At 47.3% G+C, this 20,011-nt stretch overlaps 11 protein-coding genes across 13 annotated transcripts; 7 read left to right on the forward strand and 4 right to left on the reverse strand.

The window, feature by feature from the left end:
• Positions 1–15: 15 nt before the first annotated feature.
• Positions 16–1,282, forward strand: mRpS22 (mitochondrial ribosomal protein S22). The gene has a single exon (XM_001357876.4). The coding sequence runs from the start codon at positions 46–48 to the stop codon at positions 1,225–1,227; it is 1,182 nt and encodes a 393-aa protein (XP_001357913.2). The 5' UTR covers positions 16–45; the 3' UTR covers positions 1,228–1,282.
• Boh1 (Buddy of Hmr 1) lies at positions 1,214–2,552 on the reverse strand. The gene is made up of 2 exons (XM_001357877.3): positions 2,312–2,552; positions 1,214–2,245 (listed from the first exon to the last, which is right to left on the reverse strand). The coding sequence occupies exons 1-2, from the start codon at positions 2,342–2,344 to the stop codon at positions 1,271–1,273; spliced, it is 1,008 nt and encodes a 335-aa protein (XP_001357914.1). The 5' UTR covers positions 2,345–2,552; the 3' UTR covers positions 1,214–1,270.
• Positions 2,553–2,558: 6 nt separating this feature from the next.
• LOC6896875 (protein BUD31 homolog) lies at positions 2,559–3,298 on the forward strand. Its single transcript, XM_002137029.4, has one exon. It carries the CDS (start codon positions 2,654–2,656, stop codon positions 3,086–3,088), a length of 435 nt encoding a protein of 144 aa, XP_002137065.1. The 5' UTR covers positions 2,559–2,653; the 3' UTR covers positions 3,089–3,298.
• A 77-nt stretch (positions 3,299–3,375) lies between these two features.
• On the reverse strand, positions 3,376–6,119 carry Surf4 (Surfeit locus protein 4). Its single transcript, XM_003736235.3, has 5 exons — positions 5,971–6,119; positions 5,791–5,902; positions 4,663–4,926; positions 4,185–4,595; positions 3,376–4,117 (listed from the first exon to the last, which is right to left on the reverse strand). Exons 2-5 carry the CDS (start codon positions 5,839–5,841, stop codon positions 4,031–4,033), a joined length of 813 nt encoding a protein of 270 aa, XP_003736283.1. The 5' UTR covers positions 5,842–5,902; positions 5,971–6,119; the 3' UTR covers positions 3,376–4,030.
• Positions 6,120–6,375: 256 nt separating this feature from the next.
• LOC6896876 (uncharacterized) lies at positions 6,376–8,426 on the forward strand. The gene is made up of 4 exons (XM_002137030.3): positions 6,376–6,533; positions 6,612–6,705; positions 6,890–7,723; positions 7,793–8,426. Exons 1-4 carry the CDS (start codon positions 6,494–6,496, stop codon positions 7,986–7,988), a joined length of 1,164 nt encoding a protein of 387 aa, XP_002137066.2. The 5' UTR covers positions 6,376–6,493; the 3' UTR covers positions 7,989–8,426.
• Positions 8,427–8,888: 462 nt separating this feature from the next.
• LOC4800690 (NF-kappa-B-repressing factor) lies at positions 8,889–10,918 on the forward strand. Of its 2 annotated transcripts, XM_015183146.2 has the most exons (6): positions 8,893–8,996; positions 9,072–9,417; positions 9,533–9,906; positions 9,965–10,161; positions 10,224–10,388; positions 10,578–10,918. In XM_015183146.2, the coding sequence occupies exons 1-6, from the start codon at positions 8,985–8,987 to the stop codon at positions 10,798–10,800; spliced, it is 1,317 nt and encodes a 438-aa protein (XP_015038632.2). In that variant the 5' UTR covers positions 8,893–8,984; the 3' UTR covers positions 10,801–10,918. The 2 variants fall into 2 exon arrangements, with proteins under 2 accessions (XP_001357916.3, XP_015038632.2); XM_001357879.4 differs by having other exon boundaries at positions 8,889–9,417.
• Positions 10,919–10,942: 24 nt separating this feature from the next.
• LOC4800692 (zinc finger protein 28) lies at positions 10,943–12,566 on the forward strand. Its single transcript, XM_001357880.5, has 2 exons — positions 10,943–11,358; positions 11,428–12,566. Exons 1-2 carry the CDS (start codon positions 11,041–11,043, stop codon positions 12,436–12,438), a joined length of 1,329 nt encoding a protein of 442 aa, XP_001357917.2. The 5' UTR covers positions 10,943–11,040; the 3' UTR covers positions 12,439–12,566.
• On the forward strand, positions 12,483–13,405 carry LOC13036356 (uncharacterized). Its single transcript, XM_003736236.3, has one exon. The coding sequence runs from the start codon at positions 12,700–12,702 to the stop codon at positions 13,345–13,347; it is 648 nt and encodes a 215-aa protein (XP_003736284.3). The 5' UTR covers positions 12,483–12,699; the 3' UTR covers positions 13,348–13,405.
• On the reverse strand, positions 13,348–14,016 carry Trs33 (trafficking protein particle complex subunit Trs33). Its single transcript, XM_001357881.4, has 2 exons — positions 13,846–14,016; positions 13,348–13,792 (listed from the first exon to the last, which is right to left on the reverse strand). Exons 1-2 carry the CDS (start codon positions 13,912–13,914, stop codon positions 13,403–13,405), a joined length of 459 nt encoding a protein of 152 aa, XP_001357918.1. The 5' UTR covers positions 13,915–14,016; the 3' UTR covers positions 13,348–13,402.
• Positions 14,017–14,077: 61 nt separating this feature from the next.
• Positions 14,078–16,923, forward strand: Tmtc4 (Transmembrane O-mannosyltransferase targeting cadherins 4). The gene has a single exon (XM_001357882.4). It carries the CDS (start codon positions 14,332–14,334, stop codon positions 16,462–16,464), a length of 2,133 nt encoding a protein of 710 aa, XP_001357919.3. The 5' UTR covers positions 14,078–14,331; the 3' UTR covers positions 16,465–16,923.
• Positions 16,670–19,913, reverse strand: Atg4b (Autophagy-related 4b). 2 transcript variants are annotated; one of them, XM_015183195.2, is made up of 6 exons: positions 19,775–19,913; positions 18,615–19,575; positions 18,360–18,555; positions 18,219–18,295; positions 17,567–18,048; positions 16,670–17,503 (listed from the first exon to the last, which is right to left on the reverse strand). In XM_015183195.2, the coding sequence occupies exons 2-6, from the start codon at positions 19,573–19,575 to the stop codon at positions 17,189–17,191; spliced, it is 2,031 nt and encodes a 676-aa protein (XP_015038681.2). In that variant the 5' UTR covers positions 19,775–19,913; the 3' UTR covers positions 16,670–17,188. The 2 variants fall into 2 exon arrangements, with proteins under 2 accessions (XP_015038681.2, XP_001357920.5); XM_001357883.5 differs by lacking the exon at positions 19,775–19,913 and having other exon boundaries at positions 18,615–19,740.
• Positions 19,914–20,011: the final 98 nt, after the last annotated feature.

The following is a 20,011-nucleotide window of genomic DNA, read 5'->3' on the forward strand; positions in this document are numbered from 1 at the left end:
TTCCGACTCGTGTATTTTGTTGCCGTTTTAAAGAATTGAATTAAAATGTCCCTTTTGAGGTACGTGCGACGGCTGAATGCCTTGCAAGGCCATCAGCACTGCCGGCGAGAAGTTTCCAGCGCACCGGCAAAGAGCGCCACGCTCAAATACGACCAGGATCCGCAGCCGCTCTTCACCGATAGCGAAACCCAGCGCCTGCTCCAGTCCATGACGCAACTGCAGTTGGACAAGGTGTTCCGCAAGAGGACTGTGAAGGACAACAGGAGCGAAACCAAGTTTATGACCAATGAGCAGCTGGAGACGGAGTTCCTGCAGATCATCGAGAAGGCAAAGCATCTGCTGAAGATGCCGCCTATCGTCAAGATCAAACAAGACACGGAGCGAATCATTGCCAAGGATCCGGCACTGAAAGACTTTGCCACCACCAAGTACGTGTTCACGGACATTACCTTCGGGCTGCCCCACTCGGAGCGCAAGGTGGTGGTCCGCGAGACTGACGGAACCCTGGCCTACGCCTCGCTGGACACGACCAAGCGAATGAATCAGCTTTACTTCCCACTGGAGGGCCGCAAGTCCTACACTCCGCGCATGTTCGCGTACGAGGAGCTACTGCACAAGTGTCTGGAAGAGCACAAGTATGAATTTGTGCTGGACAGGCTCACCGTCCAATACGAACCGTACGAAACCGAGTTTCACAATCTCTCTGCGAGAGTTTTCGAGCATTTAAACGAGTCGAAGCAATTCGATCTGCTGCGTTCCACCCGGCACTTTGGCCCCATGGCCTTCTTCTATGCCTGGCATCGGTGTATCGATGATCTCTTGTACGACATGATCCGGCGGGACTACCTACACAATGCCGTAGAGCTCATTGCGCTGACATATAAAATTCACAAAATTCCTGTGGAATATACGGAAACGTTGGCTAAGCTAGAGGCTCTACATCCCACGCCCGATGTGAGCGCACTCTCCGAGCTGCGGGGATTCCTGCGAAGGCCCGAGGAGAAGCAGGGCATCGAGCAGGAAATCCAAACGGCCATTGGCAAGACGGAGCAGGACTTTGCCGCCGACGACATCAGTTTGAAGTTTATCGAGGAATACATTGCCAGCGAACATTCGCTGAAGAAGGTGCAACTGGAGCTGGCCGTCCAAACGCTGAAAGAAATCAATCTGGAGAAGCTGCAGCTGTTCCAAGGATTGAAGAAAGCGCACGGCGTGCAGGCATCATAAGTGCTTCGATTTATTGTTATTAATTTACATAAATAAATATCGTTTAGGCCAATGATGAGGGCTTGAAGAGTTTCTTTGTCAATTTTTTGTGATGCGCCTGGATGCAGTTGAACCTGTGAATGCCGCACAAGCGCTCATCGTTAAACTTCCTCAGACAGACGGTGCATCGCTTGAGATTGCCCTTCAATCGCGAGGCCGAATGCTTGTCGAACAGAAACAGGGCCTTTGCCCTGTTGCAGTCTTCCTTTTTCTTGCGATGCAGAAGAAAGGACATCGCAGTCCTGAAATGCAGACGACACTCCAGGCAACGATAGAAGGGCCCTTTGTCGTGTGTGCTTAGGTGTTTGTACAGCTGTGGCTGCGTTCTGCACACAACATTGCAAAACATATTCGGACACTTGAGGAAAATCGAAGGCTTCTTCGATGGACGGGAACGGCAGGTGAGATTATGTCCGAGCAGCAGACGCTCGTGATCAACAAACTCTCCACAAAGGCAGCAGAGTACTTTCGGCCCATAGTGCGTGACAATGTGACTCTTGTGATGTTCCAAGGATCGGGCCACCTCGCCGCAGACCAGGCACTCCATCATTCCGTTCCGGATAATCAATGTGTTCTCACCTACAAATGTGATGAACTTGGATTCCTCGTCCTCCTCGCCACTTGACAACTCTCCTTTTCTCTCGGTATCCATTTGTGTTTCTTCCCACTCTTCTGTGTCGCATTGCACTCCCACATCACATGTTTGCTTTTCCTCCGTCTGGATAGCGCGCTCGCGGACTGGGTAACTAGTCTCCGGTGTCTTCTGCGGGCCAGTGCGGCTGGGCAGTGGCACTATCTTGGGAGGTGGGCGCTCAACCTTAGCCGCCGGGGCGAGTATAGCACTCTTTGTCCGAGCCCATGGCTTTTTTAAGCGGGTTGTGAGTATCCTGTTTTCCAGCGCGTAGCGTGGTGTGATCAGCTTGGTTTGCACGAATATGAACTCCGGGAGTTCAAAGACTCGCACATTGATCGGTTTTACCTACGAAACAGATATATAATTCTTAAAGTTATTGAAACTTTTACATATGTAAATCATAATTTTTACCTTTGCTGGAATTGGGCGCAACGCATTCGCCATTTCCAGATAACAAAAACAAAGTTGTAACAAATGCCAAAATAATATTAGGCCGTTAAGAATAAATTTTCTTCAAGATTGGCTAGTTTTTCGTCCTTGCTTTTATTGTGTTTTGGCTAAAACAAGGCTTAAACAAAATGGCCAATTTCGAGGAATAAATAGACAATTCCCAGACAGTATGACCATCCAGCCCTGGTATTTCAGATTAGTGTGGCCCTGTTCCATTATTATTATTATTGCCATTCACACGATTCGGCATCACATCAAATTTTGGCACCATAAAAATATTAATAAAGAAAATCTAAGAAAAGTATGCCGAAAGTACGCCGGAGCCGCAAGCCGCCCCCAGACGGATGGGAGTTGATAGAGCCCACACTCGAGGAGATCGAGCAGAAGATGCGCGAGGCGGAAACAGAACCACACGAGGGAAAGCGCATTTCGGAGTCCCTCTGGCCCATATTCAAGATCCACCATCAGAAGACGCGCTACATCTACGACCTGTTCCACCGCCGCAAAGCCATTAGCCGAGAGCTCTATGACTACTGCCTCAAGGAGAAGATCGCCGATGGCAATCTGATAGCCAAGTGGAAAAAGTCCGGTTACGAGAACCTCTGCTGCCTGCGATGCATACAGTCGCGCGACACGAATTTTGGCACAAATTGCATCTGCCGGGTGCCCAAGTCCAAGCTCGAGGAGGGTCGCATTGTGGAATGTGTGCATTGCGGGTGCCGCGGCTGCTCGGGATAAGGTCAAGGAAGGTTGTGGGACGCGGAGTCCCTGCATCTGCTGCGAGTGCCCGAATCCGAGCTCGAGGAAGGACATTCTGTTAAATATATGTATTCAAGCCAATAGCCAATAGCTATACCCACAGAGCGACACGCCTCCAAGAGAGTTAAGACATTGTAATGTACAAAAATAAAACAATTTTATAAATAAATAAAAAATGGATGCGACTTATCGATTTCGTGTCATTCACAGGGTAGTCTATCGTAGTTTATCGCTTTCAAATAATTCCATTCAGTTTAAAAATCAAATATTCTTCATTATGTTTATTAAAACGTTACAATTTAATTCTATTACACTTTTGCTTATAAACGAAAGAAACAAATCATTGTCAATTGGTACACTCATCATATTTTATACATCGTTTTCATCATATTCAACCCTCTATTAAACAACAAAACGCAAACACCAAGATTACAACTTATTGATTAGGGCGTACAAATTATAATAAAAAAAATCTGCGAATAATATGGATTTTTGCTGACAAGGATGGATAGTCAAAATCAGTTAATGTCTCTCGTTTGTGGGCCATATATATGCCATATTTGTTAGTTGCATTTTCGTTATGTACAAAAAGAAAAAGGATCTTAAATGTAGACGAAGTTTTTCGTTGAATGTGTGCGAATGATGGTTGGTTGGATGTGGGTAGGTCAGGGCCCTGTGGACTAGCCGGGCGGGGGGAGGGTATTGCTGAAGTCAAGTCCCTTTTCATTCAAATATTTGTCAAGTTCTTAAAGGTGTTGTGCCGATGTTGTTGCTGTGCTGCTGCTGCTGTTGCTCTGCTGATGCTGCTCCTGTTGTTGTCCCATTTTATGGTAAATCCTAACTAACATTTCTCGGAAAGAGTAAAACACGGTTAAAGTCAATTGCTGCACAAGTGTTCCGTGGGAGTGTGCGCGAACGCCTCTACCATTTCTTCTTGTGCTCGTCCATGGATACGCCGCCAGGGCCCAAGGACACGATCATTAGCAGGCCACCAATAACCGAAAGTGTCTGTAATAATAATTATATCGAATTAGTTAAGATTCATTAAAGAATGTGCTGGTTGCTCTTTCTTTACCTGGAAAAAGTCATATTTCAAGAAATCCCTGAGTGGCTTGTAGGACGGAATGGTCCACCAGGCATTGTGATACAAATTCAGAACTGTAAGAAGAGCGACCAGGATCAGGGCCGACAGCTTCGTCTTGTAACCCAGCACCACGAGCACCATCAGAATGGAGCCGATAATGTCCTGGATCACCTGCCACACGCTCAGCTCGAACCGGATGAGGGTGATGAACATGAACGCCAACAGAATGCGCCCTGCCAGCTGCATGAAGTTCTTGGGCTTATTATCGCCCATCGATGGCACGCCCGCAAATAAACTGCGGCCCTCGATCCGAGCCTCGGCCAGGACCAACAGTAGGGCTCCAATCAAGGCAAAGTTTCGCAGCAAGAACTGGAAGTCCCACAGAATGGAGTAGGCTATTGTCTGTGGAATCGAACAGAGAAGGACGAGGTTAGAAGGAGCTTTTCTTTGGAGTTTCTGCTTCGCTTACCTGTAGAACAACAATGAAGAAAAGCAGACCAACGGCGATGTCAACCTTGAATCTAGCCATTACCATGCCGCAGCCTCCCAGCTGGCCAAGCAGATTGACCAGCACGAAGACGGTGGCCAGGAACTTGCCACAGCCCCAGCTCATGTCCATGTACTCGCGCTGTTCGTTCCACTGGAAGTACATGCGCAGGCCATCCTCGAAGAAGGTAGCGATGAGGCAGAGCCGCGCCACCGTGGGCAGCACATTCTTGCCGCGCTTGATAACCTGGATGGCGAGCGTGGAGAGAGAAATGATTGTTCATTTAGTGATAGCTAAATACAGTTGGAGGATTGATAAGTGTGCGGGTGATAAGAGATGGGAAATATACGATGCCACTCATTGAGCGGGGCTTTCACACATACATGTGTGTTTGTGGGGAAAATGTCGGTTTGGCAAGACAGTGACGTGTCTCTCGCCCTCTATCTCCGCCGATCTCCACTATCCTATCAGTGTGCACGCCTAACGGGTTTTCAGGCCTATGTGAACAGCTCCCCAGCATGCTCTCGGTGCGATTTGAATATAAAAATACAAGGCACACACACGCACACATACACACAGAACCAAGTGGCGTTGGTATGCAGCATTATTAAACCATTTTGCTTTCTCAAAGATTATTACGGAACTCTCGATCTGGCCGATGGCGTCGGCGTCGGCTTCTCACTCACGCACTTACTCTCACCACTTTCACTTGCAAGAAGCGACTCGCACACTCTCGCAAACTTATGTGTGTGTGCGTGCATATGGATGTATTTTTGTCTGGTGCAGACGCAACAATTGCGAATAGGAATCATTTTCTTGCTTGATGAGCAGGATGGGTTTCTGTTTAAATCGGTAGTCGAACTGAGTTAACCTTGCACATAGACCTCCCATAGTCAGGGCCAGCGGTTCGACTGCAGTTGAGCACTACACAATTTGCCGCGTTTGGGTGACGTTGGCAGTTTTCTTCCATGCAGCTGCCAGAGCCCACCTTTAATGGTTAGTCCACGGCCAGTCTGTCCGATGTCAAGGGGTTTGTGAAAGCGCCTTCTGATTAGGTATCCCACCCCCGGCTCTAGTGCTCCATTCAGAGTACTGTTAAATAAATATTACCTGTTCCGCCACATCTTCCGTTTTCGCAATATATTCGTTGGGTATGCTCATGTTGGCAGTTTTGGCTGCTGTGTGTCTAGAACGTTGTTGCAGGCGCCTTGGTCACTGGCAGCTATGGAGACACTTTATCAGTTAGTAACTTTCTCTTTTCTTGTCCTTTCGAAAGTATAATGAAATTACCAAAAAATCATGAATTAAAAACCAGGAACTTAAAAACACACACACGACACGACGAAAAGGCTGCAGCAGCGGATTTATCGCTAAAATATACCGTCTGACCGTCAGAAATATACTGAAATATACCGATAAGAAAACGAACTTGGCCCACTTAACCCATTATTTAAACAGTATAGCTACTTGAATTAAACCGCGGAAAAAAACATTGTTTGTAAATTCTTCTTGCAGATTAACCCTAAATTTCCTAGGTCCTGATCGCCTTTGATTTTGTCTAGAGGAATTTCGATACGATAGATATTCCACAAATTATATACATATTTTTGTTCACATTAAATTTATTTTACTCAACATTCACACCACATGGGATCTATCCAGTTTAAATAAAGGGGGCTTACGAGGGCTAATTTAGTTTTTCTATCGGTACGCAAGGTATATTTCTGAGAATCGATAAATTACAAAGTTCTTTGCTGATTTTCTCAGTGTGGTGCATAATTTGTTTGGTTAATTTTCGCTTTAAATAAATGAAATGGAGCATCATACATACGCCAAAAGTGGCTCGAAAACTTGTAAGTTGCACGATAATCATCCGAGTTCCCCCCGCGATTCTGATGTACGCATTTTTTCGTTTTTTTCTGCATTTGTAGGGACCATAGAGCAGAAACGCAGCCTGGTGACCAAGTGCATAAATTCTGATTATTTATTCAAGTCCCCCTCGCTGCGGAACGATCGGGCCTGGAAGTAAGTTTCTTGGCATTTATTATATTGGGTTTTTATCAGGGAAGGGAGTGGGGCGTACAGTGTACGAAATAAGCTGTGTCAAATGGAAAAAGTATTGAATGGTGCATGTGGGTGTACGAAATAAGCTTTTTATGGGGCAAATGAACGTAAATCTTACACTCGCATTGTATTAAACACTTTACAGGACTTTTAAGGAAACGGCCCAGATAGGTGATTTTAACGAGAATGAATTGCGCCAGCAATGGCAGGCCCTTGTGCATGACTATCGCGTGGAGAAGAAGGGCATAACTACGCCAATCAACAATCAGATCATAGCCTCACTCAACAAGAAGTGGGAGTTTTTTGGCGAGATGCATAAATTCATGATGAAGAAGAATGACCATCATTCGTATGCGCAGAATGCGGAGAATGATCAGAAAGCGCAGTCGAAAATCGTTCCTCAAAATCCTAAAACACCGAAAAAGGTGGTGGAAGTCAGCCCATTTGATTTTTATCCTAAGACGGTGTCACCAAATAAACAGGAGCGTAAACAGGACAACTCCAAGGACGATGAGGGCGTGAAGGGTTTTGTGACTCCAACAAAGATTAATACGGAGAACGATGGAGAAGTAAACCAGGACGATATTCCGGCTCCTTCATTTCCAGGATGGGACGGAACGAAACTCCGCCAGCCACAATCAACAGAATACAATAATGCAGAACATTTATCGGACGACTGCGCGGTGGAGGTCGTCTTCCCACCTGAACTTTATCCAAAACCCCCGAAAAAGGTGGTGGAGATCGTACCATTTGTTCCTAATCCTAAGACACCGACAAAGGTGCCAAACATTAATACCGAGAACGATGGAGAAGTAAACCAGGACGATACTCCGACTCCACCAGAGTTGGAGAGAATGCAACTCTCTCAATCTGTCGAAAACAACAACCAAAACAACTCATCCTCTGTACAGCCCAAAGATCGTAAGTCTCGCAAGCGTCCGGCTGGAAATGAACTCAGCGAGAGGGATAAGTACTACAGGTACTCTTCTAGCGTATGCCTACCTATCAATTGGTTAATAATAATCCCCCTCCTTATTCCATTCTACAGACATCGCCGTCGCTACTATCGGACTAAGGAGAAGCTTGTGAAGGCATTGGGCCAGGCTGTGATTGCCGTTTTGAAGGAAGTCGCTCAACGTTTGGGTGCTCAGACGGAGATGCTGGATCTAGAAGAGCTATTTGCAAGCGACTTGGAACCATCGCCGTTTGACAGTTGTTATGATGAGGACTCTGATCAGGACTAAAAAAATACAGATATAGGGTACATGGTTGGGTAGTCTATAAGTAAGTAAGGAGAGGAGCCCAAGGCAGATCCAAAGCACCTGCCACTGAAAGAGGGTCCACGTTTTTGTTATTCCCTTATATTCTGTTTGTATTTTTCTGTGTTAGTTCGCAGATGTTGCTCCCCGCAAAGGAGTGGGTGGAAAAGACTTATAAAAAAGGCAAAGACTTTGTCTCATAATAACTAAGAACGATATCGAAATTTAAAAGCATTCTAATAGGAATAGAAAAATACACACTGTATCTATCAGTTCTGTTGATTAGGGGGCGGCGATTCGTTAAGAAAACGAAATGAAACTCAAGGAATAGATTTAATGTTACAAGAAGGAAGGAACAGAAAATGTAGAAGGAAAGAAAATAAATACAGAATGCTGCAAGCATAATAAACAACATCGAACATACATAAGTTGGAAATAACAACGAATTAAACAAATCTAAAAGAAATGCTAACCAAATACATATATGTATGTACACTGCAGAATAAGTAAACTACTATTCTAGGGTATTTCCTTTTGCAGGATTCACTTGTGCGTCTCGATTTTCCTTCAATGTGGGAGCAAGGACGTAAGCTCTGGATGCTTTGGGAAAAAAGTTACATACATTGGCTATGTTAGGTTCGCCCGGGACAAACTAGTACTCGCCCTCACTGCTGCAATGCAAATAGAATATGGCAGCGCCATATCTATATCTATGATGTATTTTCATTTTTTAGGGAGAGCTTGATTCATTTGATTGAAAAGTAGATTTAATTTTGTTCTTATTATTTAGATTCTTGAATAAATTTAAAAATAATATTTTCCGCCACTTACCTCATTGGTATATTTTTTAAATATGACGGTATATTTTGGTATATTCATGAGGGTCCGACGGTATATTTTAACGATAAATCCGCGGTCACACTGCTACCATCTTGGCGTGAAAAATTTCTTTGGAAAAAACACATACGATTTTCGTAAAAAATGGCTTCAAAAGTAAAGAAACAAAAAATTGAGACTGTGTCTGACGATGTAGTAATCTCTGACCATACTATAACCACCAAAAAACAGAAAAAAAATAAGGCTAAGGAATCTGACGCCGGCTATGGATCCGGAGAATTTTCATTGGACTGGAATGTGGATGACTACAGGACGGAATATGAGAGTGAGGAGCATTGGGAGTTGCGGCGCAGCTTTATGGTCGCCCACAAGGATCGCTTTGAAGAGGACCGCATGGTGTGCCTGGCTCAGACATTTGTCAATATGGAATTCCTCGGCTGCAAATACCCAAACGAAACGATGCATCTGGTGGCGGAATTGTCCAAAGACATCGCTGAAGAGTTTAGACGGAAGCGTGACCAGCGTCTGAAGCGAACATTTGTCTCCGCATCGGATGCGGCGGAGCAGCGCGCCAAAGGTAGACGGAAGAATTAGTTCGATTTGATGAGGCAGAGAATTATTTATATTACTAGTAGTTATATGAGCCAGAGACCACGCATTCTTCCTAATGAATAATTCCAAATAACAAATAGGGCGCAGTGGTTCAACAAAGCCAAATCAACGCCAGGATGAGCAGCGGGGTAGCACCAATCCATACAGTCGAGAACGTCAGTGTTTTGGCGGCGGAAAACCAATTGATCTCTTCGAGGGCCTACGTTTTGGCAGTCTCATACTATACCTAGCCGGCGGACGGAGTTGTTTGCGTAATTCGTGTACCATAAGCCAAATTAAGTACGAGGAGCGTCCGTGCAAAGAGCCCGAATCCACTGAAAAGACGAAATATTCCGAGATTCTTGTGAATAACGAGGTTATTGCAGTTGGCCAAGGTGAAACCCTCAAGGCGGCCAAGATTGCAGCATTTAAACAGGCATTGTTCCTGCTCCAAACACACTGCTACAGCATCAAGGTATTCAAGAGCATTACAAGATCGGCGTCAATTGACTTACAAATTCAAAATTATTCAGCTCAACGCCACCCGCCAAACCATCAAAGTCGAAAAGACTGTCAATGGTGTGAACATCAATGTGACGAAGGAGTCTGCAGATAGCCTGGGCGATCCCAAATTGGATGAAACCAACAAGGGCTACCGCATGATGCGTCTCATGGGCTGGACGGGCGGTGGCTTGGGACGCGAAAAGCAGGGACGCGAGGAACCCGTTGGGTATGTACTATTGAAAAAATTCTTTGTGTGATCGACATTGTAAAACTTAACTTCATTTTTAGATATTTGCTGAAGAGCAATCGCACTGGCTTGGGTGGCTGTAACAAGCCGCATGTAAATCTTGGTGACTATCGCAAAATGATTGAAAACTATGTCAAATCGGATGATATGCGCGATATGCAATTTGAGCCAACGTTCTCCAAGGAAGAGCGTGCCTCATTTCACAAGTAAGTGCTCACATCGATGGCATGATTTGGAAATCGTGCGTGTATTTGTAATTGGTAATTGAGGTACTTTGTTTTGTGGGGTCGGTTCTCATCTCTGCTCATAGTCTTCCTGTAATAACAATATATGGTTTAATCCTCAAGTCTGTTCCACCACCATTTAAAAATCACATCACTTGACTCCACTTTCAGGATTGCGAGTAAATACGGTTTACGCTCGGGTAGCTATGGCAATGGGGAATCTCGGCGTCTCCTAATCACGAAGAAAGTTGACCACAAGACGATACTCCAGGAAGTACTATCCCGCCGCAATACAAAATTCACTGAGCGCTATTTTGTTCAAGTCCCCATGCAGAAGGCCCACCTCTTTCCGGGCCACGTTGCTAGTTTGGATCTGGAGGGCATGGATGATTAAGAGATTAAGAAAATTTTGTTGAAGCTCAGCTCATTCTACTGCTATAATTAAGGATAATTCTCTCTATCATTTAGTTTTAATCTTAAAGATGTTAAAATATAAATCATATTTTCCCCGACATCCGCCTGTGTTTACGTTTCGCTTTGAATGGCTGGCAGCCAGCTGATTACCCTTCAAGAAGAAGAGACTGACTGCATGCGCTGCACTTTTCGTTGTTTGAAATAAATATCCATAAATGTGATGGGTAAATGTCCGCGATGCGATTGCGAAGCAACTGGACAGAATCGCCTGGTCACCGACAGCTGTGGCCACACCAAGTGTCGCCTCTGCCTGGTGGCCGATGTTTCCGATTGTCTGGAATGCACCAACAAAGAAACAGTCTCACCAAAGAAAATCTCAAATGCCAAGAGGACCGCAGACAAACGGATTACCATCACGGATCAGGGCTATCACTGCACCGTGTGCAAGAAGGATTTTCGCAGCCGCACCCAACAGTACTACCATCTTACCTGCGGCAACGACTTGCTCAAGAAGTTCTGCTGCAAGCAATGCAACCGCGTAAGTGGGTGGAGTTTTTGCCTTTCCAACTCCCGATTGTTATAATTGGATGATTCCTTTCCCCAATAGCGATTTGCCACCCACTCGCATTTAAAGTATCACCAGAACAATCACGTCAGCCTCTCAAAGTATTCCTGCAGCATTTGTGGCAAAAAGTTTAAGCAGCCAAACGTCCTGCAGCGTCACATGCGCATTCACAACAACGAGCAGCACGCCTGTGATCACTGCCACAAGGTTTTCCGCTGTCTGAGCACACTCAAGGATCATTTGGTGGCGCACACAGATCACGGCTTTGCATACAAATGCGAAACTTGTGCCAAACTCTTTCAGAACAAGGCCAATCTAAATCAGCATCGCCAGAAGCACGACCAGAACAGCTCCCGTCACAAGTGTAAAGTCTGTCAAAAGTCATTCCTGCGCCAGTCCACGCTCAGGTTGCATATGAAGCGTCACGCGTTGCGCGAGCGCCAACCCTGTCCACTCTGTGGCAAGAGCTACAACGACGCGGATGCATTGGCCCGCCATTTGCGGCAACACAAGACTGTTGAGCGCTATCGCTGCACCCAATGCGATGTCACAGTCAATCGTCGGGATAACATGCATCGCCACCTTCGCTCCATGCATCCAGGTGTCTCATTTGAGAGCAGCGTGGAAATCATAACTCCACCGAGGGCACTCGAGCCAGAGACTGCAGAGGGTACCCCAACGGAGAGTCTGCGGTACAACAGCGTGATCAAGAGCGTGGGAAATGTGGAGCCAGTTTTACTGCCCCCACCCTTACCCGAAGTGCAGCTGGAACAGCAGCAAGCTCCAGTGATGACAACCGCCCCCAAGCCCCTGCCAGATGCAATGCAAAAGCAAAATGTAAAGCTCTACCGGAAGATCATCTTGGATCTGGACAACGAAGAGTACTCGAATGAGTTGACCATGGAGGAGGAGGTATCCACGGGTCAAGATGCTGCCGCAATGCAGGAGCAACGTCAGCAGCAGCGTGGCCCGGGCCACAGCACCTCCAATTTTAGCGAGATGCACTGGCGCAAGAATTTCAAATATTCGTATGAAAACGAACACACAAATTGATCGGATTCTAATGATATTCTAATTATGATGTTGCTGCCGCCGCTGCCCTTTTTGGCAGATGGCCCTTGATTTATTAGTGATTAGTTAAGTGCTGGGAAAGATGCCCACGAAACCGTCACCGTCATTTAGTTGGCCGCTCGCCATATTTCCGCGTGTGCCGCCGCCGCGCACCGACGTCAATGCCAAGATCGCTGGCTATCGGAAGAAAGGGAAGACAGTGCGAAAAGAGTATTCGAGTATTACCAAAAATCAGTATTCAATATGTTCGACGAGCAAACGGAACTCGAGTCGCTGCGTGAGATCTATTATCTAACGAATGGTGCTTCGGGCAGTTGGCGCAAGTTGCTTGCCTTTGGCGTTTCGCTGGAGCAGCAGCTGAAGCGGAAGCTGCTCTGGATATGGCCCACAGCGGTGGACTTGGAGAATTACAATCACTTTCTGGCCAAGCACAACATCCAGCGCATTCTGAGCATTGGCTGCGGCAGTGGGCTCCTGGAATGGCTGATGGCTGCAGCTGCTGGCGAGCATAAAATCTCCATGCATGGCTTGGAAGTCGATCGCAATTGGTGGCAGAGCAAGTATTCCGTGCGCAGCTTCATTCCTCTGAACTATGTGGAAGATGCAGCCAATCCAAGCCAACTGGACTCGGGTTTCTTGAGCAACTGCTGCAACGATTCTCCACCATGTGCGATGTTATTTTGTTACTTTAACAATCGTCGGGCTTTCCTTGACTACCTGCGAATATATCGTGGCAAGTGGCTGATATTAATAGGGCCAAAGCCAGCCGTTGGCATACATACAGATCCGAATCCCATTCAGCCGCAGCTTCCCACCGATGTGTGGATTCTGCGGGAACGCCTCGACTGGACTGACCGGAATGTCGTGGCGTTCTATGAAAAAATAGCCTAATCTAGTTTATAGTAACTTTAATTGTAAACAAAATAAAACACCGCCCTTTAATACTCTAGCTCCTGTTCACTTCTATGTGGAATTTACAGGCCGGTATGCTCTGCACCTCGGCGGTGACGGTGCTGTTGATGCCCAGATTGCTGAGGGCTCCGCGCACCAGGCCACAGGTGAAGGCCACAAACTTGGGCGCATGTTCCAGCTGCTTGGTGCCCGGCGAGATGCGAGTTAAGAAGCGGAATGCCTTGTCCTGCACAACATACATGCCGTGATTGTTTGTCCGCAAGTTGTCTACCTGTTTCTTGTAGATGAGGGTCCAGAAATCGGTGCAGATGAATTTCATGGTCTCCAGCTCATCCTTGAATCGGGCAACCTCGCGCGTAAGACGCTCTATCAAACGATATCCCGTGGTGAAGCCAATGTACTCCAATGTTGCCAAGTCGTGCTCCTGGGAGTCGGAGGAAAGTTAAGAACTGATATTTCAATTGGGTTTTCACCCACCTTGTTGCTATCCAGACAATAGTTTACTATCTCGGCGTGCAGGCAGTCAAACAGAATTTCCTCCGACATTTTATGAATAAACTAATTTTCTAATGAATTTTCTTCAGATTTGTTTGCAGTTGAAGGTGGAACAGCTGATGTCGACGTTAACATGTGAATGGAAATTAAGGTTGTGTTGACAGTCTTGCTTTATATAAAAATTTAGCCGTAAAATTTATTTACTGCATACAAATATTATGTACAATAATTAAGGGTTAGAGAAAGAGATATAGAATAAATAAGGGTAGGAGAGAACAAAACATTAAATTCGTTAAAATGATTAGCATTCAGCTATCATTTGATAGCCTAGCTCTTTTTGGGCAAAGTTGGCATCACTGTGCGTTGTGTGGGTGGGAGAGCCACAACAAAAAAATGTATACAAACCGCCGCAAACAGTAAATTTCCATTAAAAAGTGAATTAAAGCTCGCAAAAATATCAATTGAAACATGAAAACGATGAGCGTCGGTCTTCTCGGCCAGAGCACCGCGCTCCACAGCATGGTATGCCAGTCGATATTGGTTTTAGTCTGCCTGGTCTGCTACGGATGCGGCGGACTGAGTGGAGCCGAGTTCGTCTTTGATGATACGGTGGCGATTGTGAAGAATAGGGATGTGAATGCTCTGCCCACCAACTGGACGGCCATCTTCACGCACGACTTTTGGGGCGCCTCGTTGCTCAGCTCCGATTCGCACAAATCCTTCCGACCACTGACCACGCTGATGTTCCACTGCGAATACGCCCTACTGGGCCTGACGGCGGCACACATGAAGTTCTTGAATCTCCTGCTGCACTGTGTGAATACGCTGTTGATGTGGCGACTGGTCCGATCGCTCTATGTGGTTGAAATCAACGGCGAGCGGTGGGCCATCATTTCGGCAGCTCTGTTTGCCGCCCATCCAATCCACACGGAGGCAGTGTCAGGGATTGTTGGCCGGGCGGAGCTTATGTTCGGAATGATCCATCTCCTTTGCCTGCTGCTGACGGTGGCCAATACAGGGAAGCACAGTCCCCACAGCATTTGCCTGATACTCACCCTCACGGCGGTCGGGATGTTGTTCAAGGAGTCGGCCGTGACCATACCCATGTCCTGTGTGCTGATGGACTACTTTCAGAACGGGTTCTACCACCTGTCGCTCAAGGATCAGGGCAGGATATTGCGTACGCGCATCAGCTACATTGTCTACATCCTTGGAACATCGGCCCTGCTGACGGCTCGTCTCTGGTGGCAGAACTTTGAGTCGCCCAAGTTCAAGGAAGTGGACAATCCCATTGCCCACAACGACCACATCCTCACGCGCGTGCTCTCGCAGCAGTATCTGCTGGTAATGAACCTTTGGCTGATGCTGTGCCCCCACTGGCTGTGCTACGACTGGGCCCTGGGCTGTGTGAAGCTGGTGACCAGCATTTGGGATCTGCGGCTGCAGGGCGTGATTGGGTTCTACTCCATCCTGCTGACGGCCTTGATGAACTTTCGCCGCCTGCCCGGCATGATGCTTGGCCTGGGCCTGATGATCATTCCATTTCTACCCGCCTCGGGGATCATTCGCGTGGGCTTTGTTATAGCCGAGAGGACGCTGTACGTGCCCTCGATTGGCTTCTGCTTGCTGTCCATCTATGGATTCCTCTATTGGTACGACTACAACATCCACAAGCCGTTTTGGCGCACTGTCATGCAGACACTTCTGATGCTCCTCTTTGCCGTGATGATGGTGCGGACACGTCAGCGAGCAACCGACTGGCTCAACGAGGATCAGTTGTTCAAGTCCGCGTTGGAGGTGTGCCCCGACAACGCCAAGGTGCACTACAACATCGCTCGCCTGGCCACGGACACGGGCAACAATACCAAGGCCTTTCAGCACTATCACTATGCCATTGAATTGTATCCCGAGTACGAGGCAGCTCTGATGAACCTGGGCAATCTCTACCGGGAGCACGGACAGCTGCAGACGGCTGAAAAGTATATTCGCATGGCCCTGCAGGTCTTTCCCGCATTCCCCGCCGCCTGGATGAATCTGGGCATTGTCCAATCGGCCCAAAGGAAGTACGACCAGGCAAGGACCAGCTACGAGAAGGCTCTCAAGTATAGGTCGAATTTTGCCGTGTGCTACTACAACATTGGGAATCTGTACTTGGAGCAGAAGCTCTATGCCGAAGCGTTGCATCATTGGCAGCACGCCGTGACGCTGAATCCTCGTCAGCCAAAGGCCTGGGCCAATATTTTAACCATGCTCGACAATCGTTCGCTGTATGACGATGCTCTGCGCATCTCGGATCAGGCTCTGCGGCATTTGCCCAACGAGATGAGCATCCTGTTCATACGCGCCAATGTCTTGGGCAAGCTGAAGCATTATGTCGAGGCGGAGACACTCTATAAGCGTGTGATTCAGCTGGATCCACACAACATGCTGTACTACTCGAATCTCGGTGTGCTCTATCATCGATGGGACAAGGTGCAGGAGGCCATTGAGGCGTATCGTACGGCGATAAGCATCAACGGCGCAAGGGCAACGACCGCACGAGAGAATCTGTCCAAGCTTCTGAAGCGCCTAGAGCGGGAGGCCCAGGTAACCGAAAGGTAAACTTTTAGCAAGGAAATACTTTAACACTGAGCAGGAACTGCGGTTGTGTGGTTCTTTCAGCGACAACTAGTCCCAGAAGCAGATTAGATCCTAGGATTAAGGTCACCAGAGATACTCATAGTCTAGTTAGAGGCAATGCAATGCAAAAGTACTTATTCCACCCGCATATCAATTGTACACAGTATTTATATATATTTGATGTATATTTAGGATAATTTATTTATTTATTTCCGTGAGGATATATACACTTATTCTTTTTTAAAACACAATAATGATGGATGGGACACTTACATGGTACATAATTTAACTAATTTCTAGAACGTAAGGATCTAACCAGGAAATATGTGTGTACTCTAAGAAAACTATTCAATTCCATTCAAGATTCGTGATTAAACATAATAATACCGCGAATTACATGTATAAATATAAGAATATAAATAAAGACAAGCACCGCACACATATCATATGGTACACAGATCGGTTTGGGCTGCTATAACACATGGTAAAAGCTTGGAACATTTGGCAGAGAAATGCGAGACAATGCAAAAGAGAGATTAAAGTGTGGACAAGCACTAGATACTACAGATATATTATATGTGTGTATGCGTACAATGTATAACAAAAAAAAGTCTTTGTGTTTGAGATACCGGGGGGCTTCTGTTGGGTTTTTCTAGGCAAACGAGCAATAGCAAACAAATGTTGAATAAATAACACAGAACACGACCTACAGCAGCACAAACTCTTCGCTTTCGCTATCATCCTGGTCTTGGTCAAAGTGTCCATGATGTGGCGGCAAGAGCTGGGCACCGGCATTCAGCTCTTGTGTCAAAGCTGCCACCTGCTTTATGAGCGGTTTGTATAGCGAATCGCTCATCTCGTCGCGTTCATGGTCCATGCAACGGCCGCGGGAGAACGAAAACAGCGGATAGTTCATTTCCATGGGCTGTTCGGTCTGTTGCGACGCCTGCTGCTGCTGGTGCTGGCTGCCAGTCATCTTATCCACAGTGGCCCCCGAGGCACAGCGCATGGGATGCAGATACTGCAAAGGCGTACAAATATTGATAGAGGGCTACTGATAGTGGGATGTCATGGGAATGCTTACCAATTGCACGCTCTCCATGAAGCTGTCAAAATCCGTTTTGGTGGCACAGTAGAAGCCAATGCAGCAACTGGGATCCATTTTGCTGACCTTCAGCTTGCGCGCCGACTTGCAGTGGAAGGAATGCAACGAAAAGTGCTCCTGATTGATGTCCACCATCTCCTGGCAGTAGTGCGGGTCCAGATGGATGAGTCTGTCCTCCTGGAAACCCACAAAGTACAGCGAATGCTTGGGCTTGCCTCCAATGATGCCCAGACAGTGTTCGGTGCTCAGCAGCAGCTTCAGGCAGTGGGCGTAAACAGGATTCAGCTTATCGCTGCCCAGGCGCAAGGGTATGAGTACAATCAAAGATTTCCAGTGCTGCTGCTGTGGCTCCTGCTTGGGTGGCGCCTCCGCCTGCGGTCGCTTGGCTTGCTGCCAAGGCACATGGGGTTTGGGGGCTGGTTCCGGAATGCTACACTGATCCTCAATGTCTTGCATGTAGACTGAAAGGCAGATAGACAGATAGATACGCTTATCAAATGAATGTGACGCTATCTGGCAGGCAGCCCCCTCCATGAGTAATGACAATTAGTCACGGAGGGTTTTCCGTATCTATTTGTCGATGGCTGCTATCTATTCAGCTTTAAATTTGTTGCCTGTCTCTGATACTCACTCGTGCAATCCTTGGCCACATAAACGCTGATATTGTCAAAGTCTGCATTCTCCTGGGCGGCGTGTTCCAAGGCGTGTCTATAATAAAGTACAAAATACCATGCCATAAACATTAAAGACCGATTTAAGGCACTGCACTCACTTTAGCAAATAGGAGACGGAGGCAGGACCGTACCAGTCGCCTGGCTTCTTGCCCAAAGTTTCGCCCAGTCGCACCAGCGCGTGTATGGAGAACGGGCTGCTTTTTGAGGAGCTATCCCCGAACCATTTGATGATCTTCTTATGCATATTATCCTCGTATGTGGAATGCAGCTGCGAGTCCGAATCATAGCGCCAGCCTTTGGGTAAATGAAATCCATTTAGTATCCATTTGGATAGTGATTTGCCATCCACTTACTGCGCCCCAAAAAGTGACAGATGAGACCCTGAGCCAACAGCATTTGGCCGCTGCGCAGCATGCAGCCCCATCCACAGTCCGAAGTGTAGTTGGAGCCATTCATGATGGGAAACTCCCGGCGATAGGTCATCCAAACGCGGCTGTAAAAGTCGCGGCGAAAGCCTTCGATGCCCTCCTCCCAGGGCTGTTCTCCCACCTGATTCTCGACCGCATCCATGCCCAGCTCCTGGGGCACAACAATCTCATCGATATGCTGTGGATTTAGTGCGGGATACAGGGACGAGGAGGCGGTGGTCGAGCTGGCTGGTATGCTATCGAAGGCGGATGTGGCATGGTCGGGCGTTGAGTCAGCACCGCTGGGAAGCTCTGTGGTCGAGCTCTCCATGCTGACGGGTGGCGTGAATCGTCGATGATAGCACCGTCCGAGGAGCCACACCGGCTGCTCCTTGGAGAAGCTCGTTTGCCTAATCTTGCCACTCCATCCGTACTTGACATTGTGCCACATGGCCACCAGCTTGGACTCCATGCCCTTTGTTGGCGTACGATTGGCGGCCAGGTCGGGGTCTTCGCTCTGGTGGTGATGGTGCTGCTGCTGCTCCACGTGACCGCAGCTTGAATTGTTGCCGCCGCTATATAGCTGACTGAAGGCATTCATGAAACGTGATGACGTCGATATTTTACGCTGTGGTGTCGCTGTCGCAGCACTTTCCGCTTTCAGGTTCAAGTTCGCACTCGATGTGCTCACGGGGGAAGGCGATGGAGCACGGGGCACGGCGAACACAGTTCGTGGAATCGTTTGTATGGGCGCTGCCTGCTCCTCTTCGATGGCACCATCCTCCACAAGTGGCAGTGAAGGCACATCCTGTCTGCAACGTCCGCCCTCGACAATGGCTCCTTCCCCGGCATCGAAGAGCATCAGCTTGTCCTCCGTCAACTTGGACAGCAGGCCGTCATAGTTCATCTGCGGTGGTGTCGTCGGGCGGGATATGAAAACAAAATCAGATTTGGATGAACTACGTCGCTTTGTTCGCAGTTTCGAAAACTTGAAGAACTGGGGCATGGCAATGGCAATTGCGAGCCACTGGCTGGCCCTGACTGAACTGAACAGCCGATAGCACGGCCTAGCGTCCGGGGCGTGCTAATTACAAATGTTTACTCACTGTTTATTTGTTGACAGATAAAGATAAAGGTAAACTACACACGAAAAATTGCTTCTTGTTTTCCTTATTCTTATTCGCGATAAGTACATAGTAGTGTTGTTGTTTTTCCGGAACAGGTTGGCAGTTCGCGAATTGAATTGCGGCAGCGCTGCCAGACTGTGGCTTTTGGCTAGGCGAATTATTTCAGGCAAGCTAAAATGTGTGCGAATATAGAAATTGTTTGATTGTTAATTACAT

This window comes from Drosophila pseudoobscura, chromosome 2 (assembly GCF_009870125.1).
Source record: "Drosophila pseudoobscura strain MV-25-SWS-2005 chromosome 2, UCI_Dpse_MV25, whole genome shotgun sequence".
Taxonomy (NCBI): domain Eukaryota; kingdom Metazoa; phylum Arthropoda; class Insecta; order Diptera; family Drosophilidae; genus Drosophila; species Drosophila pseudoobscura.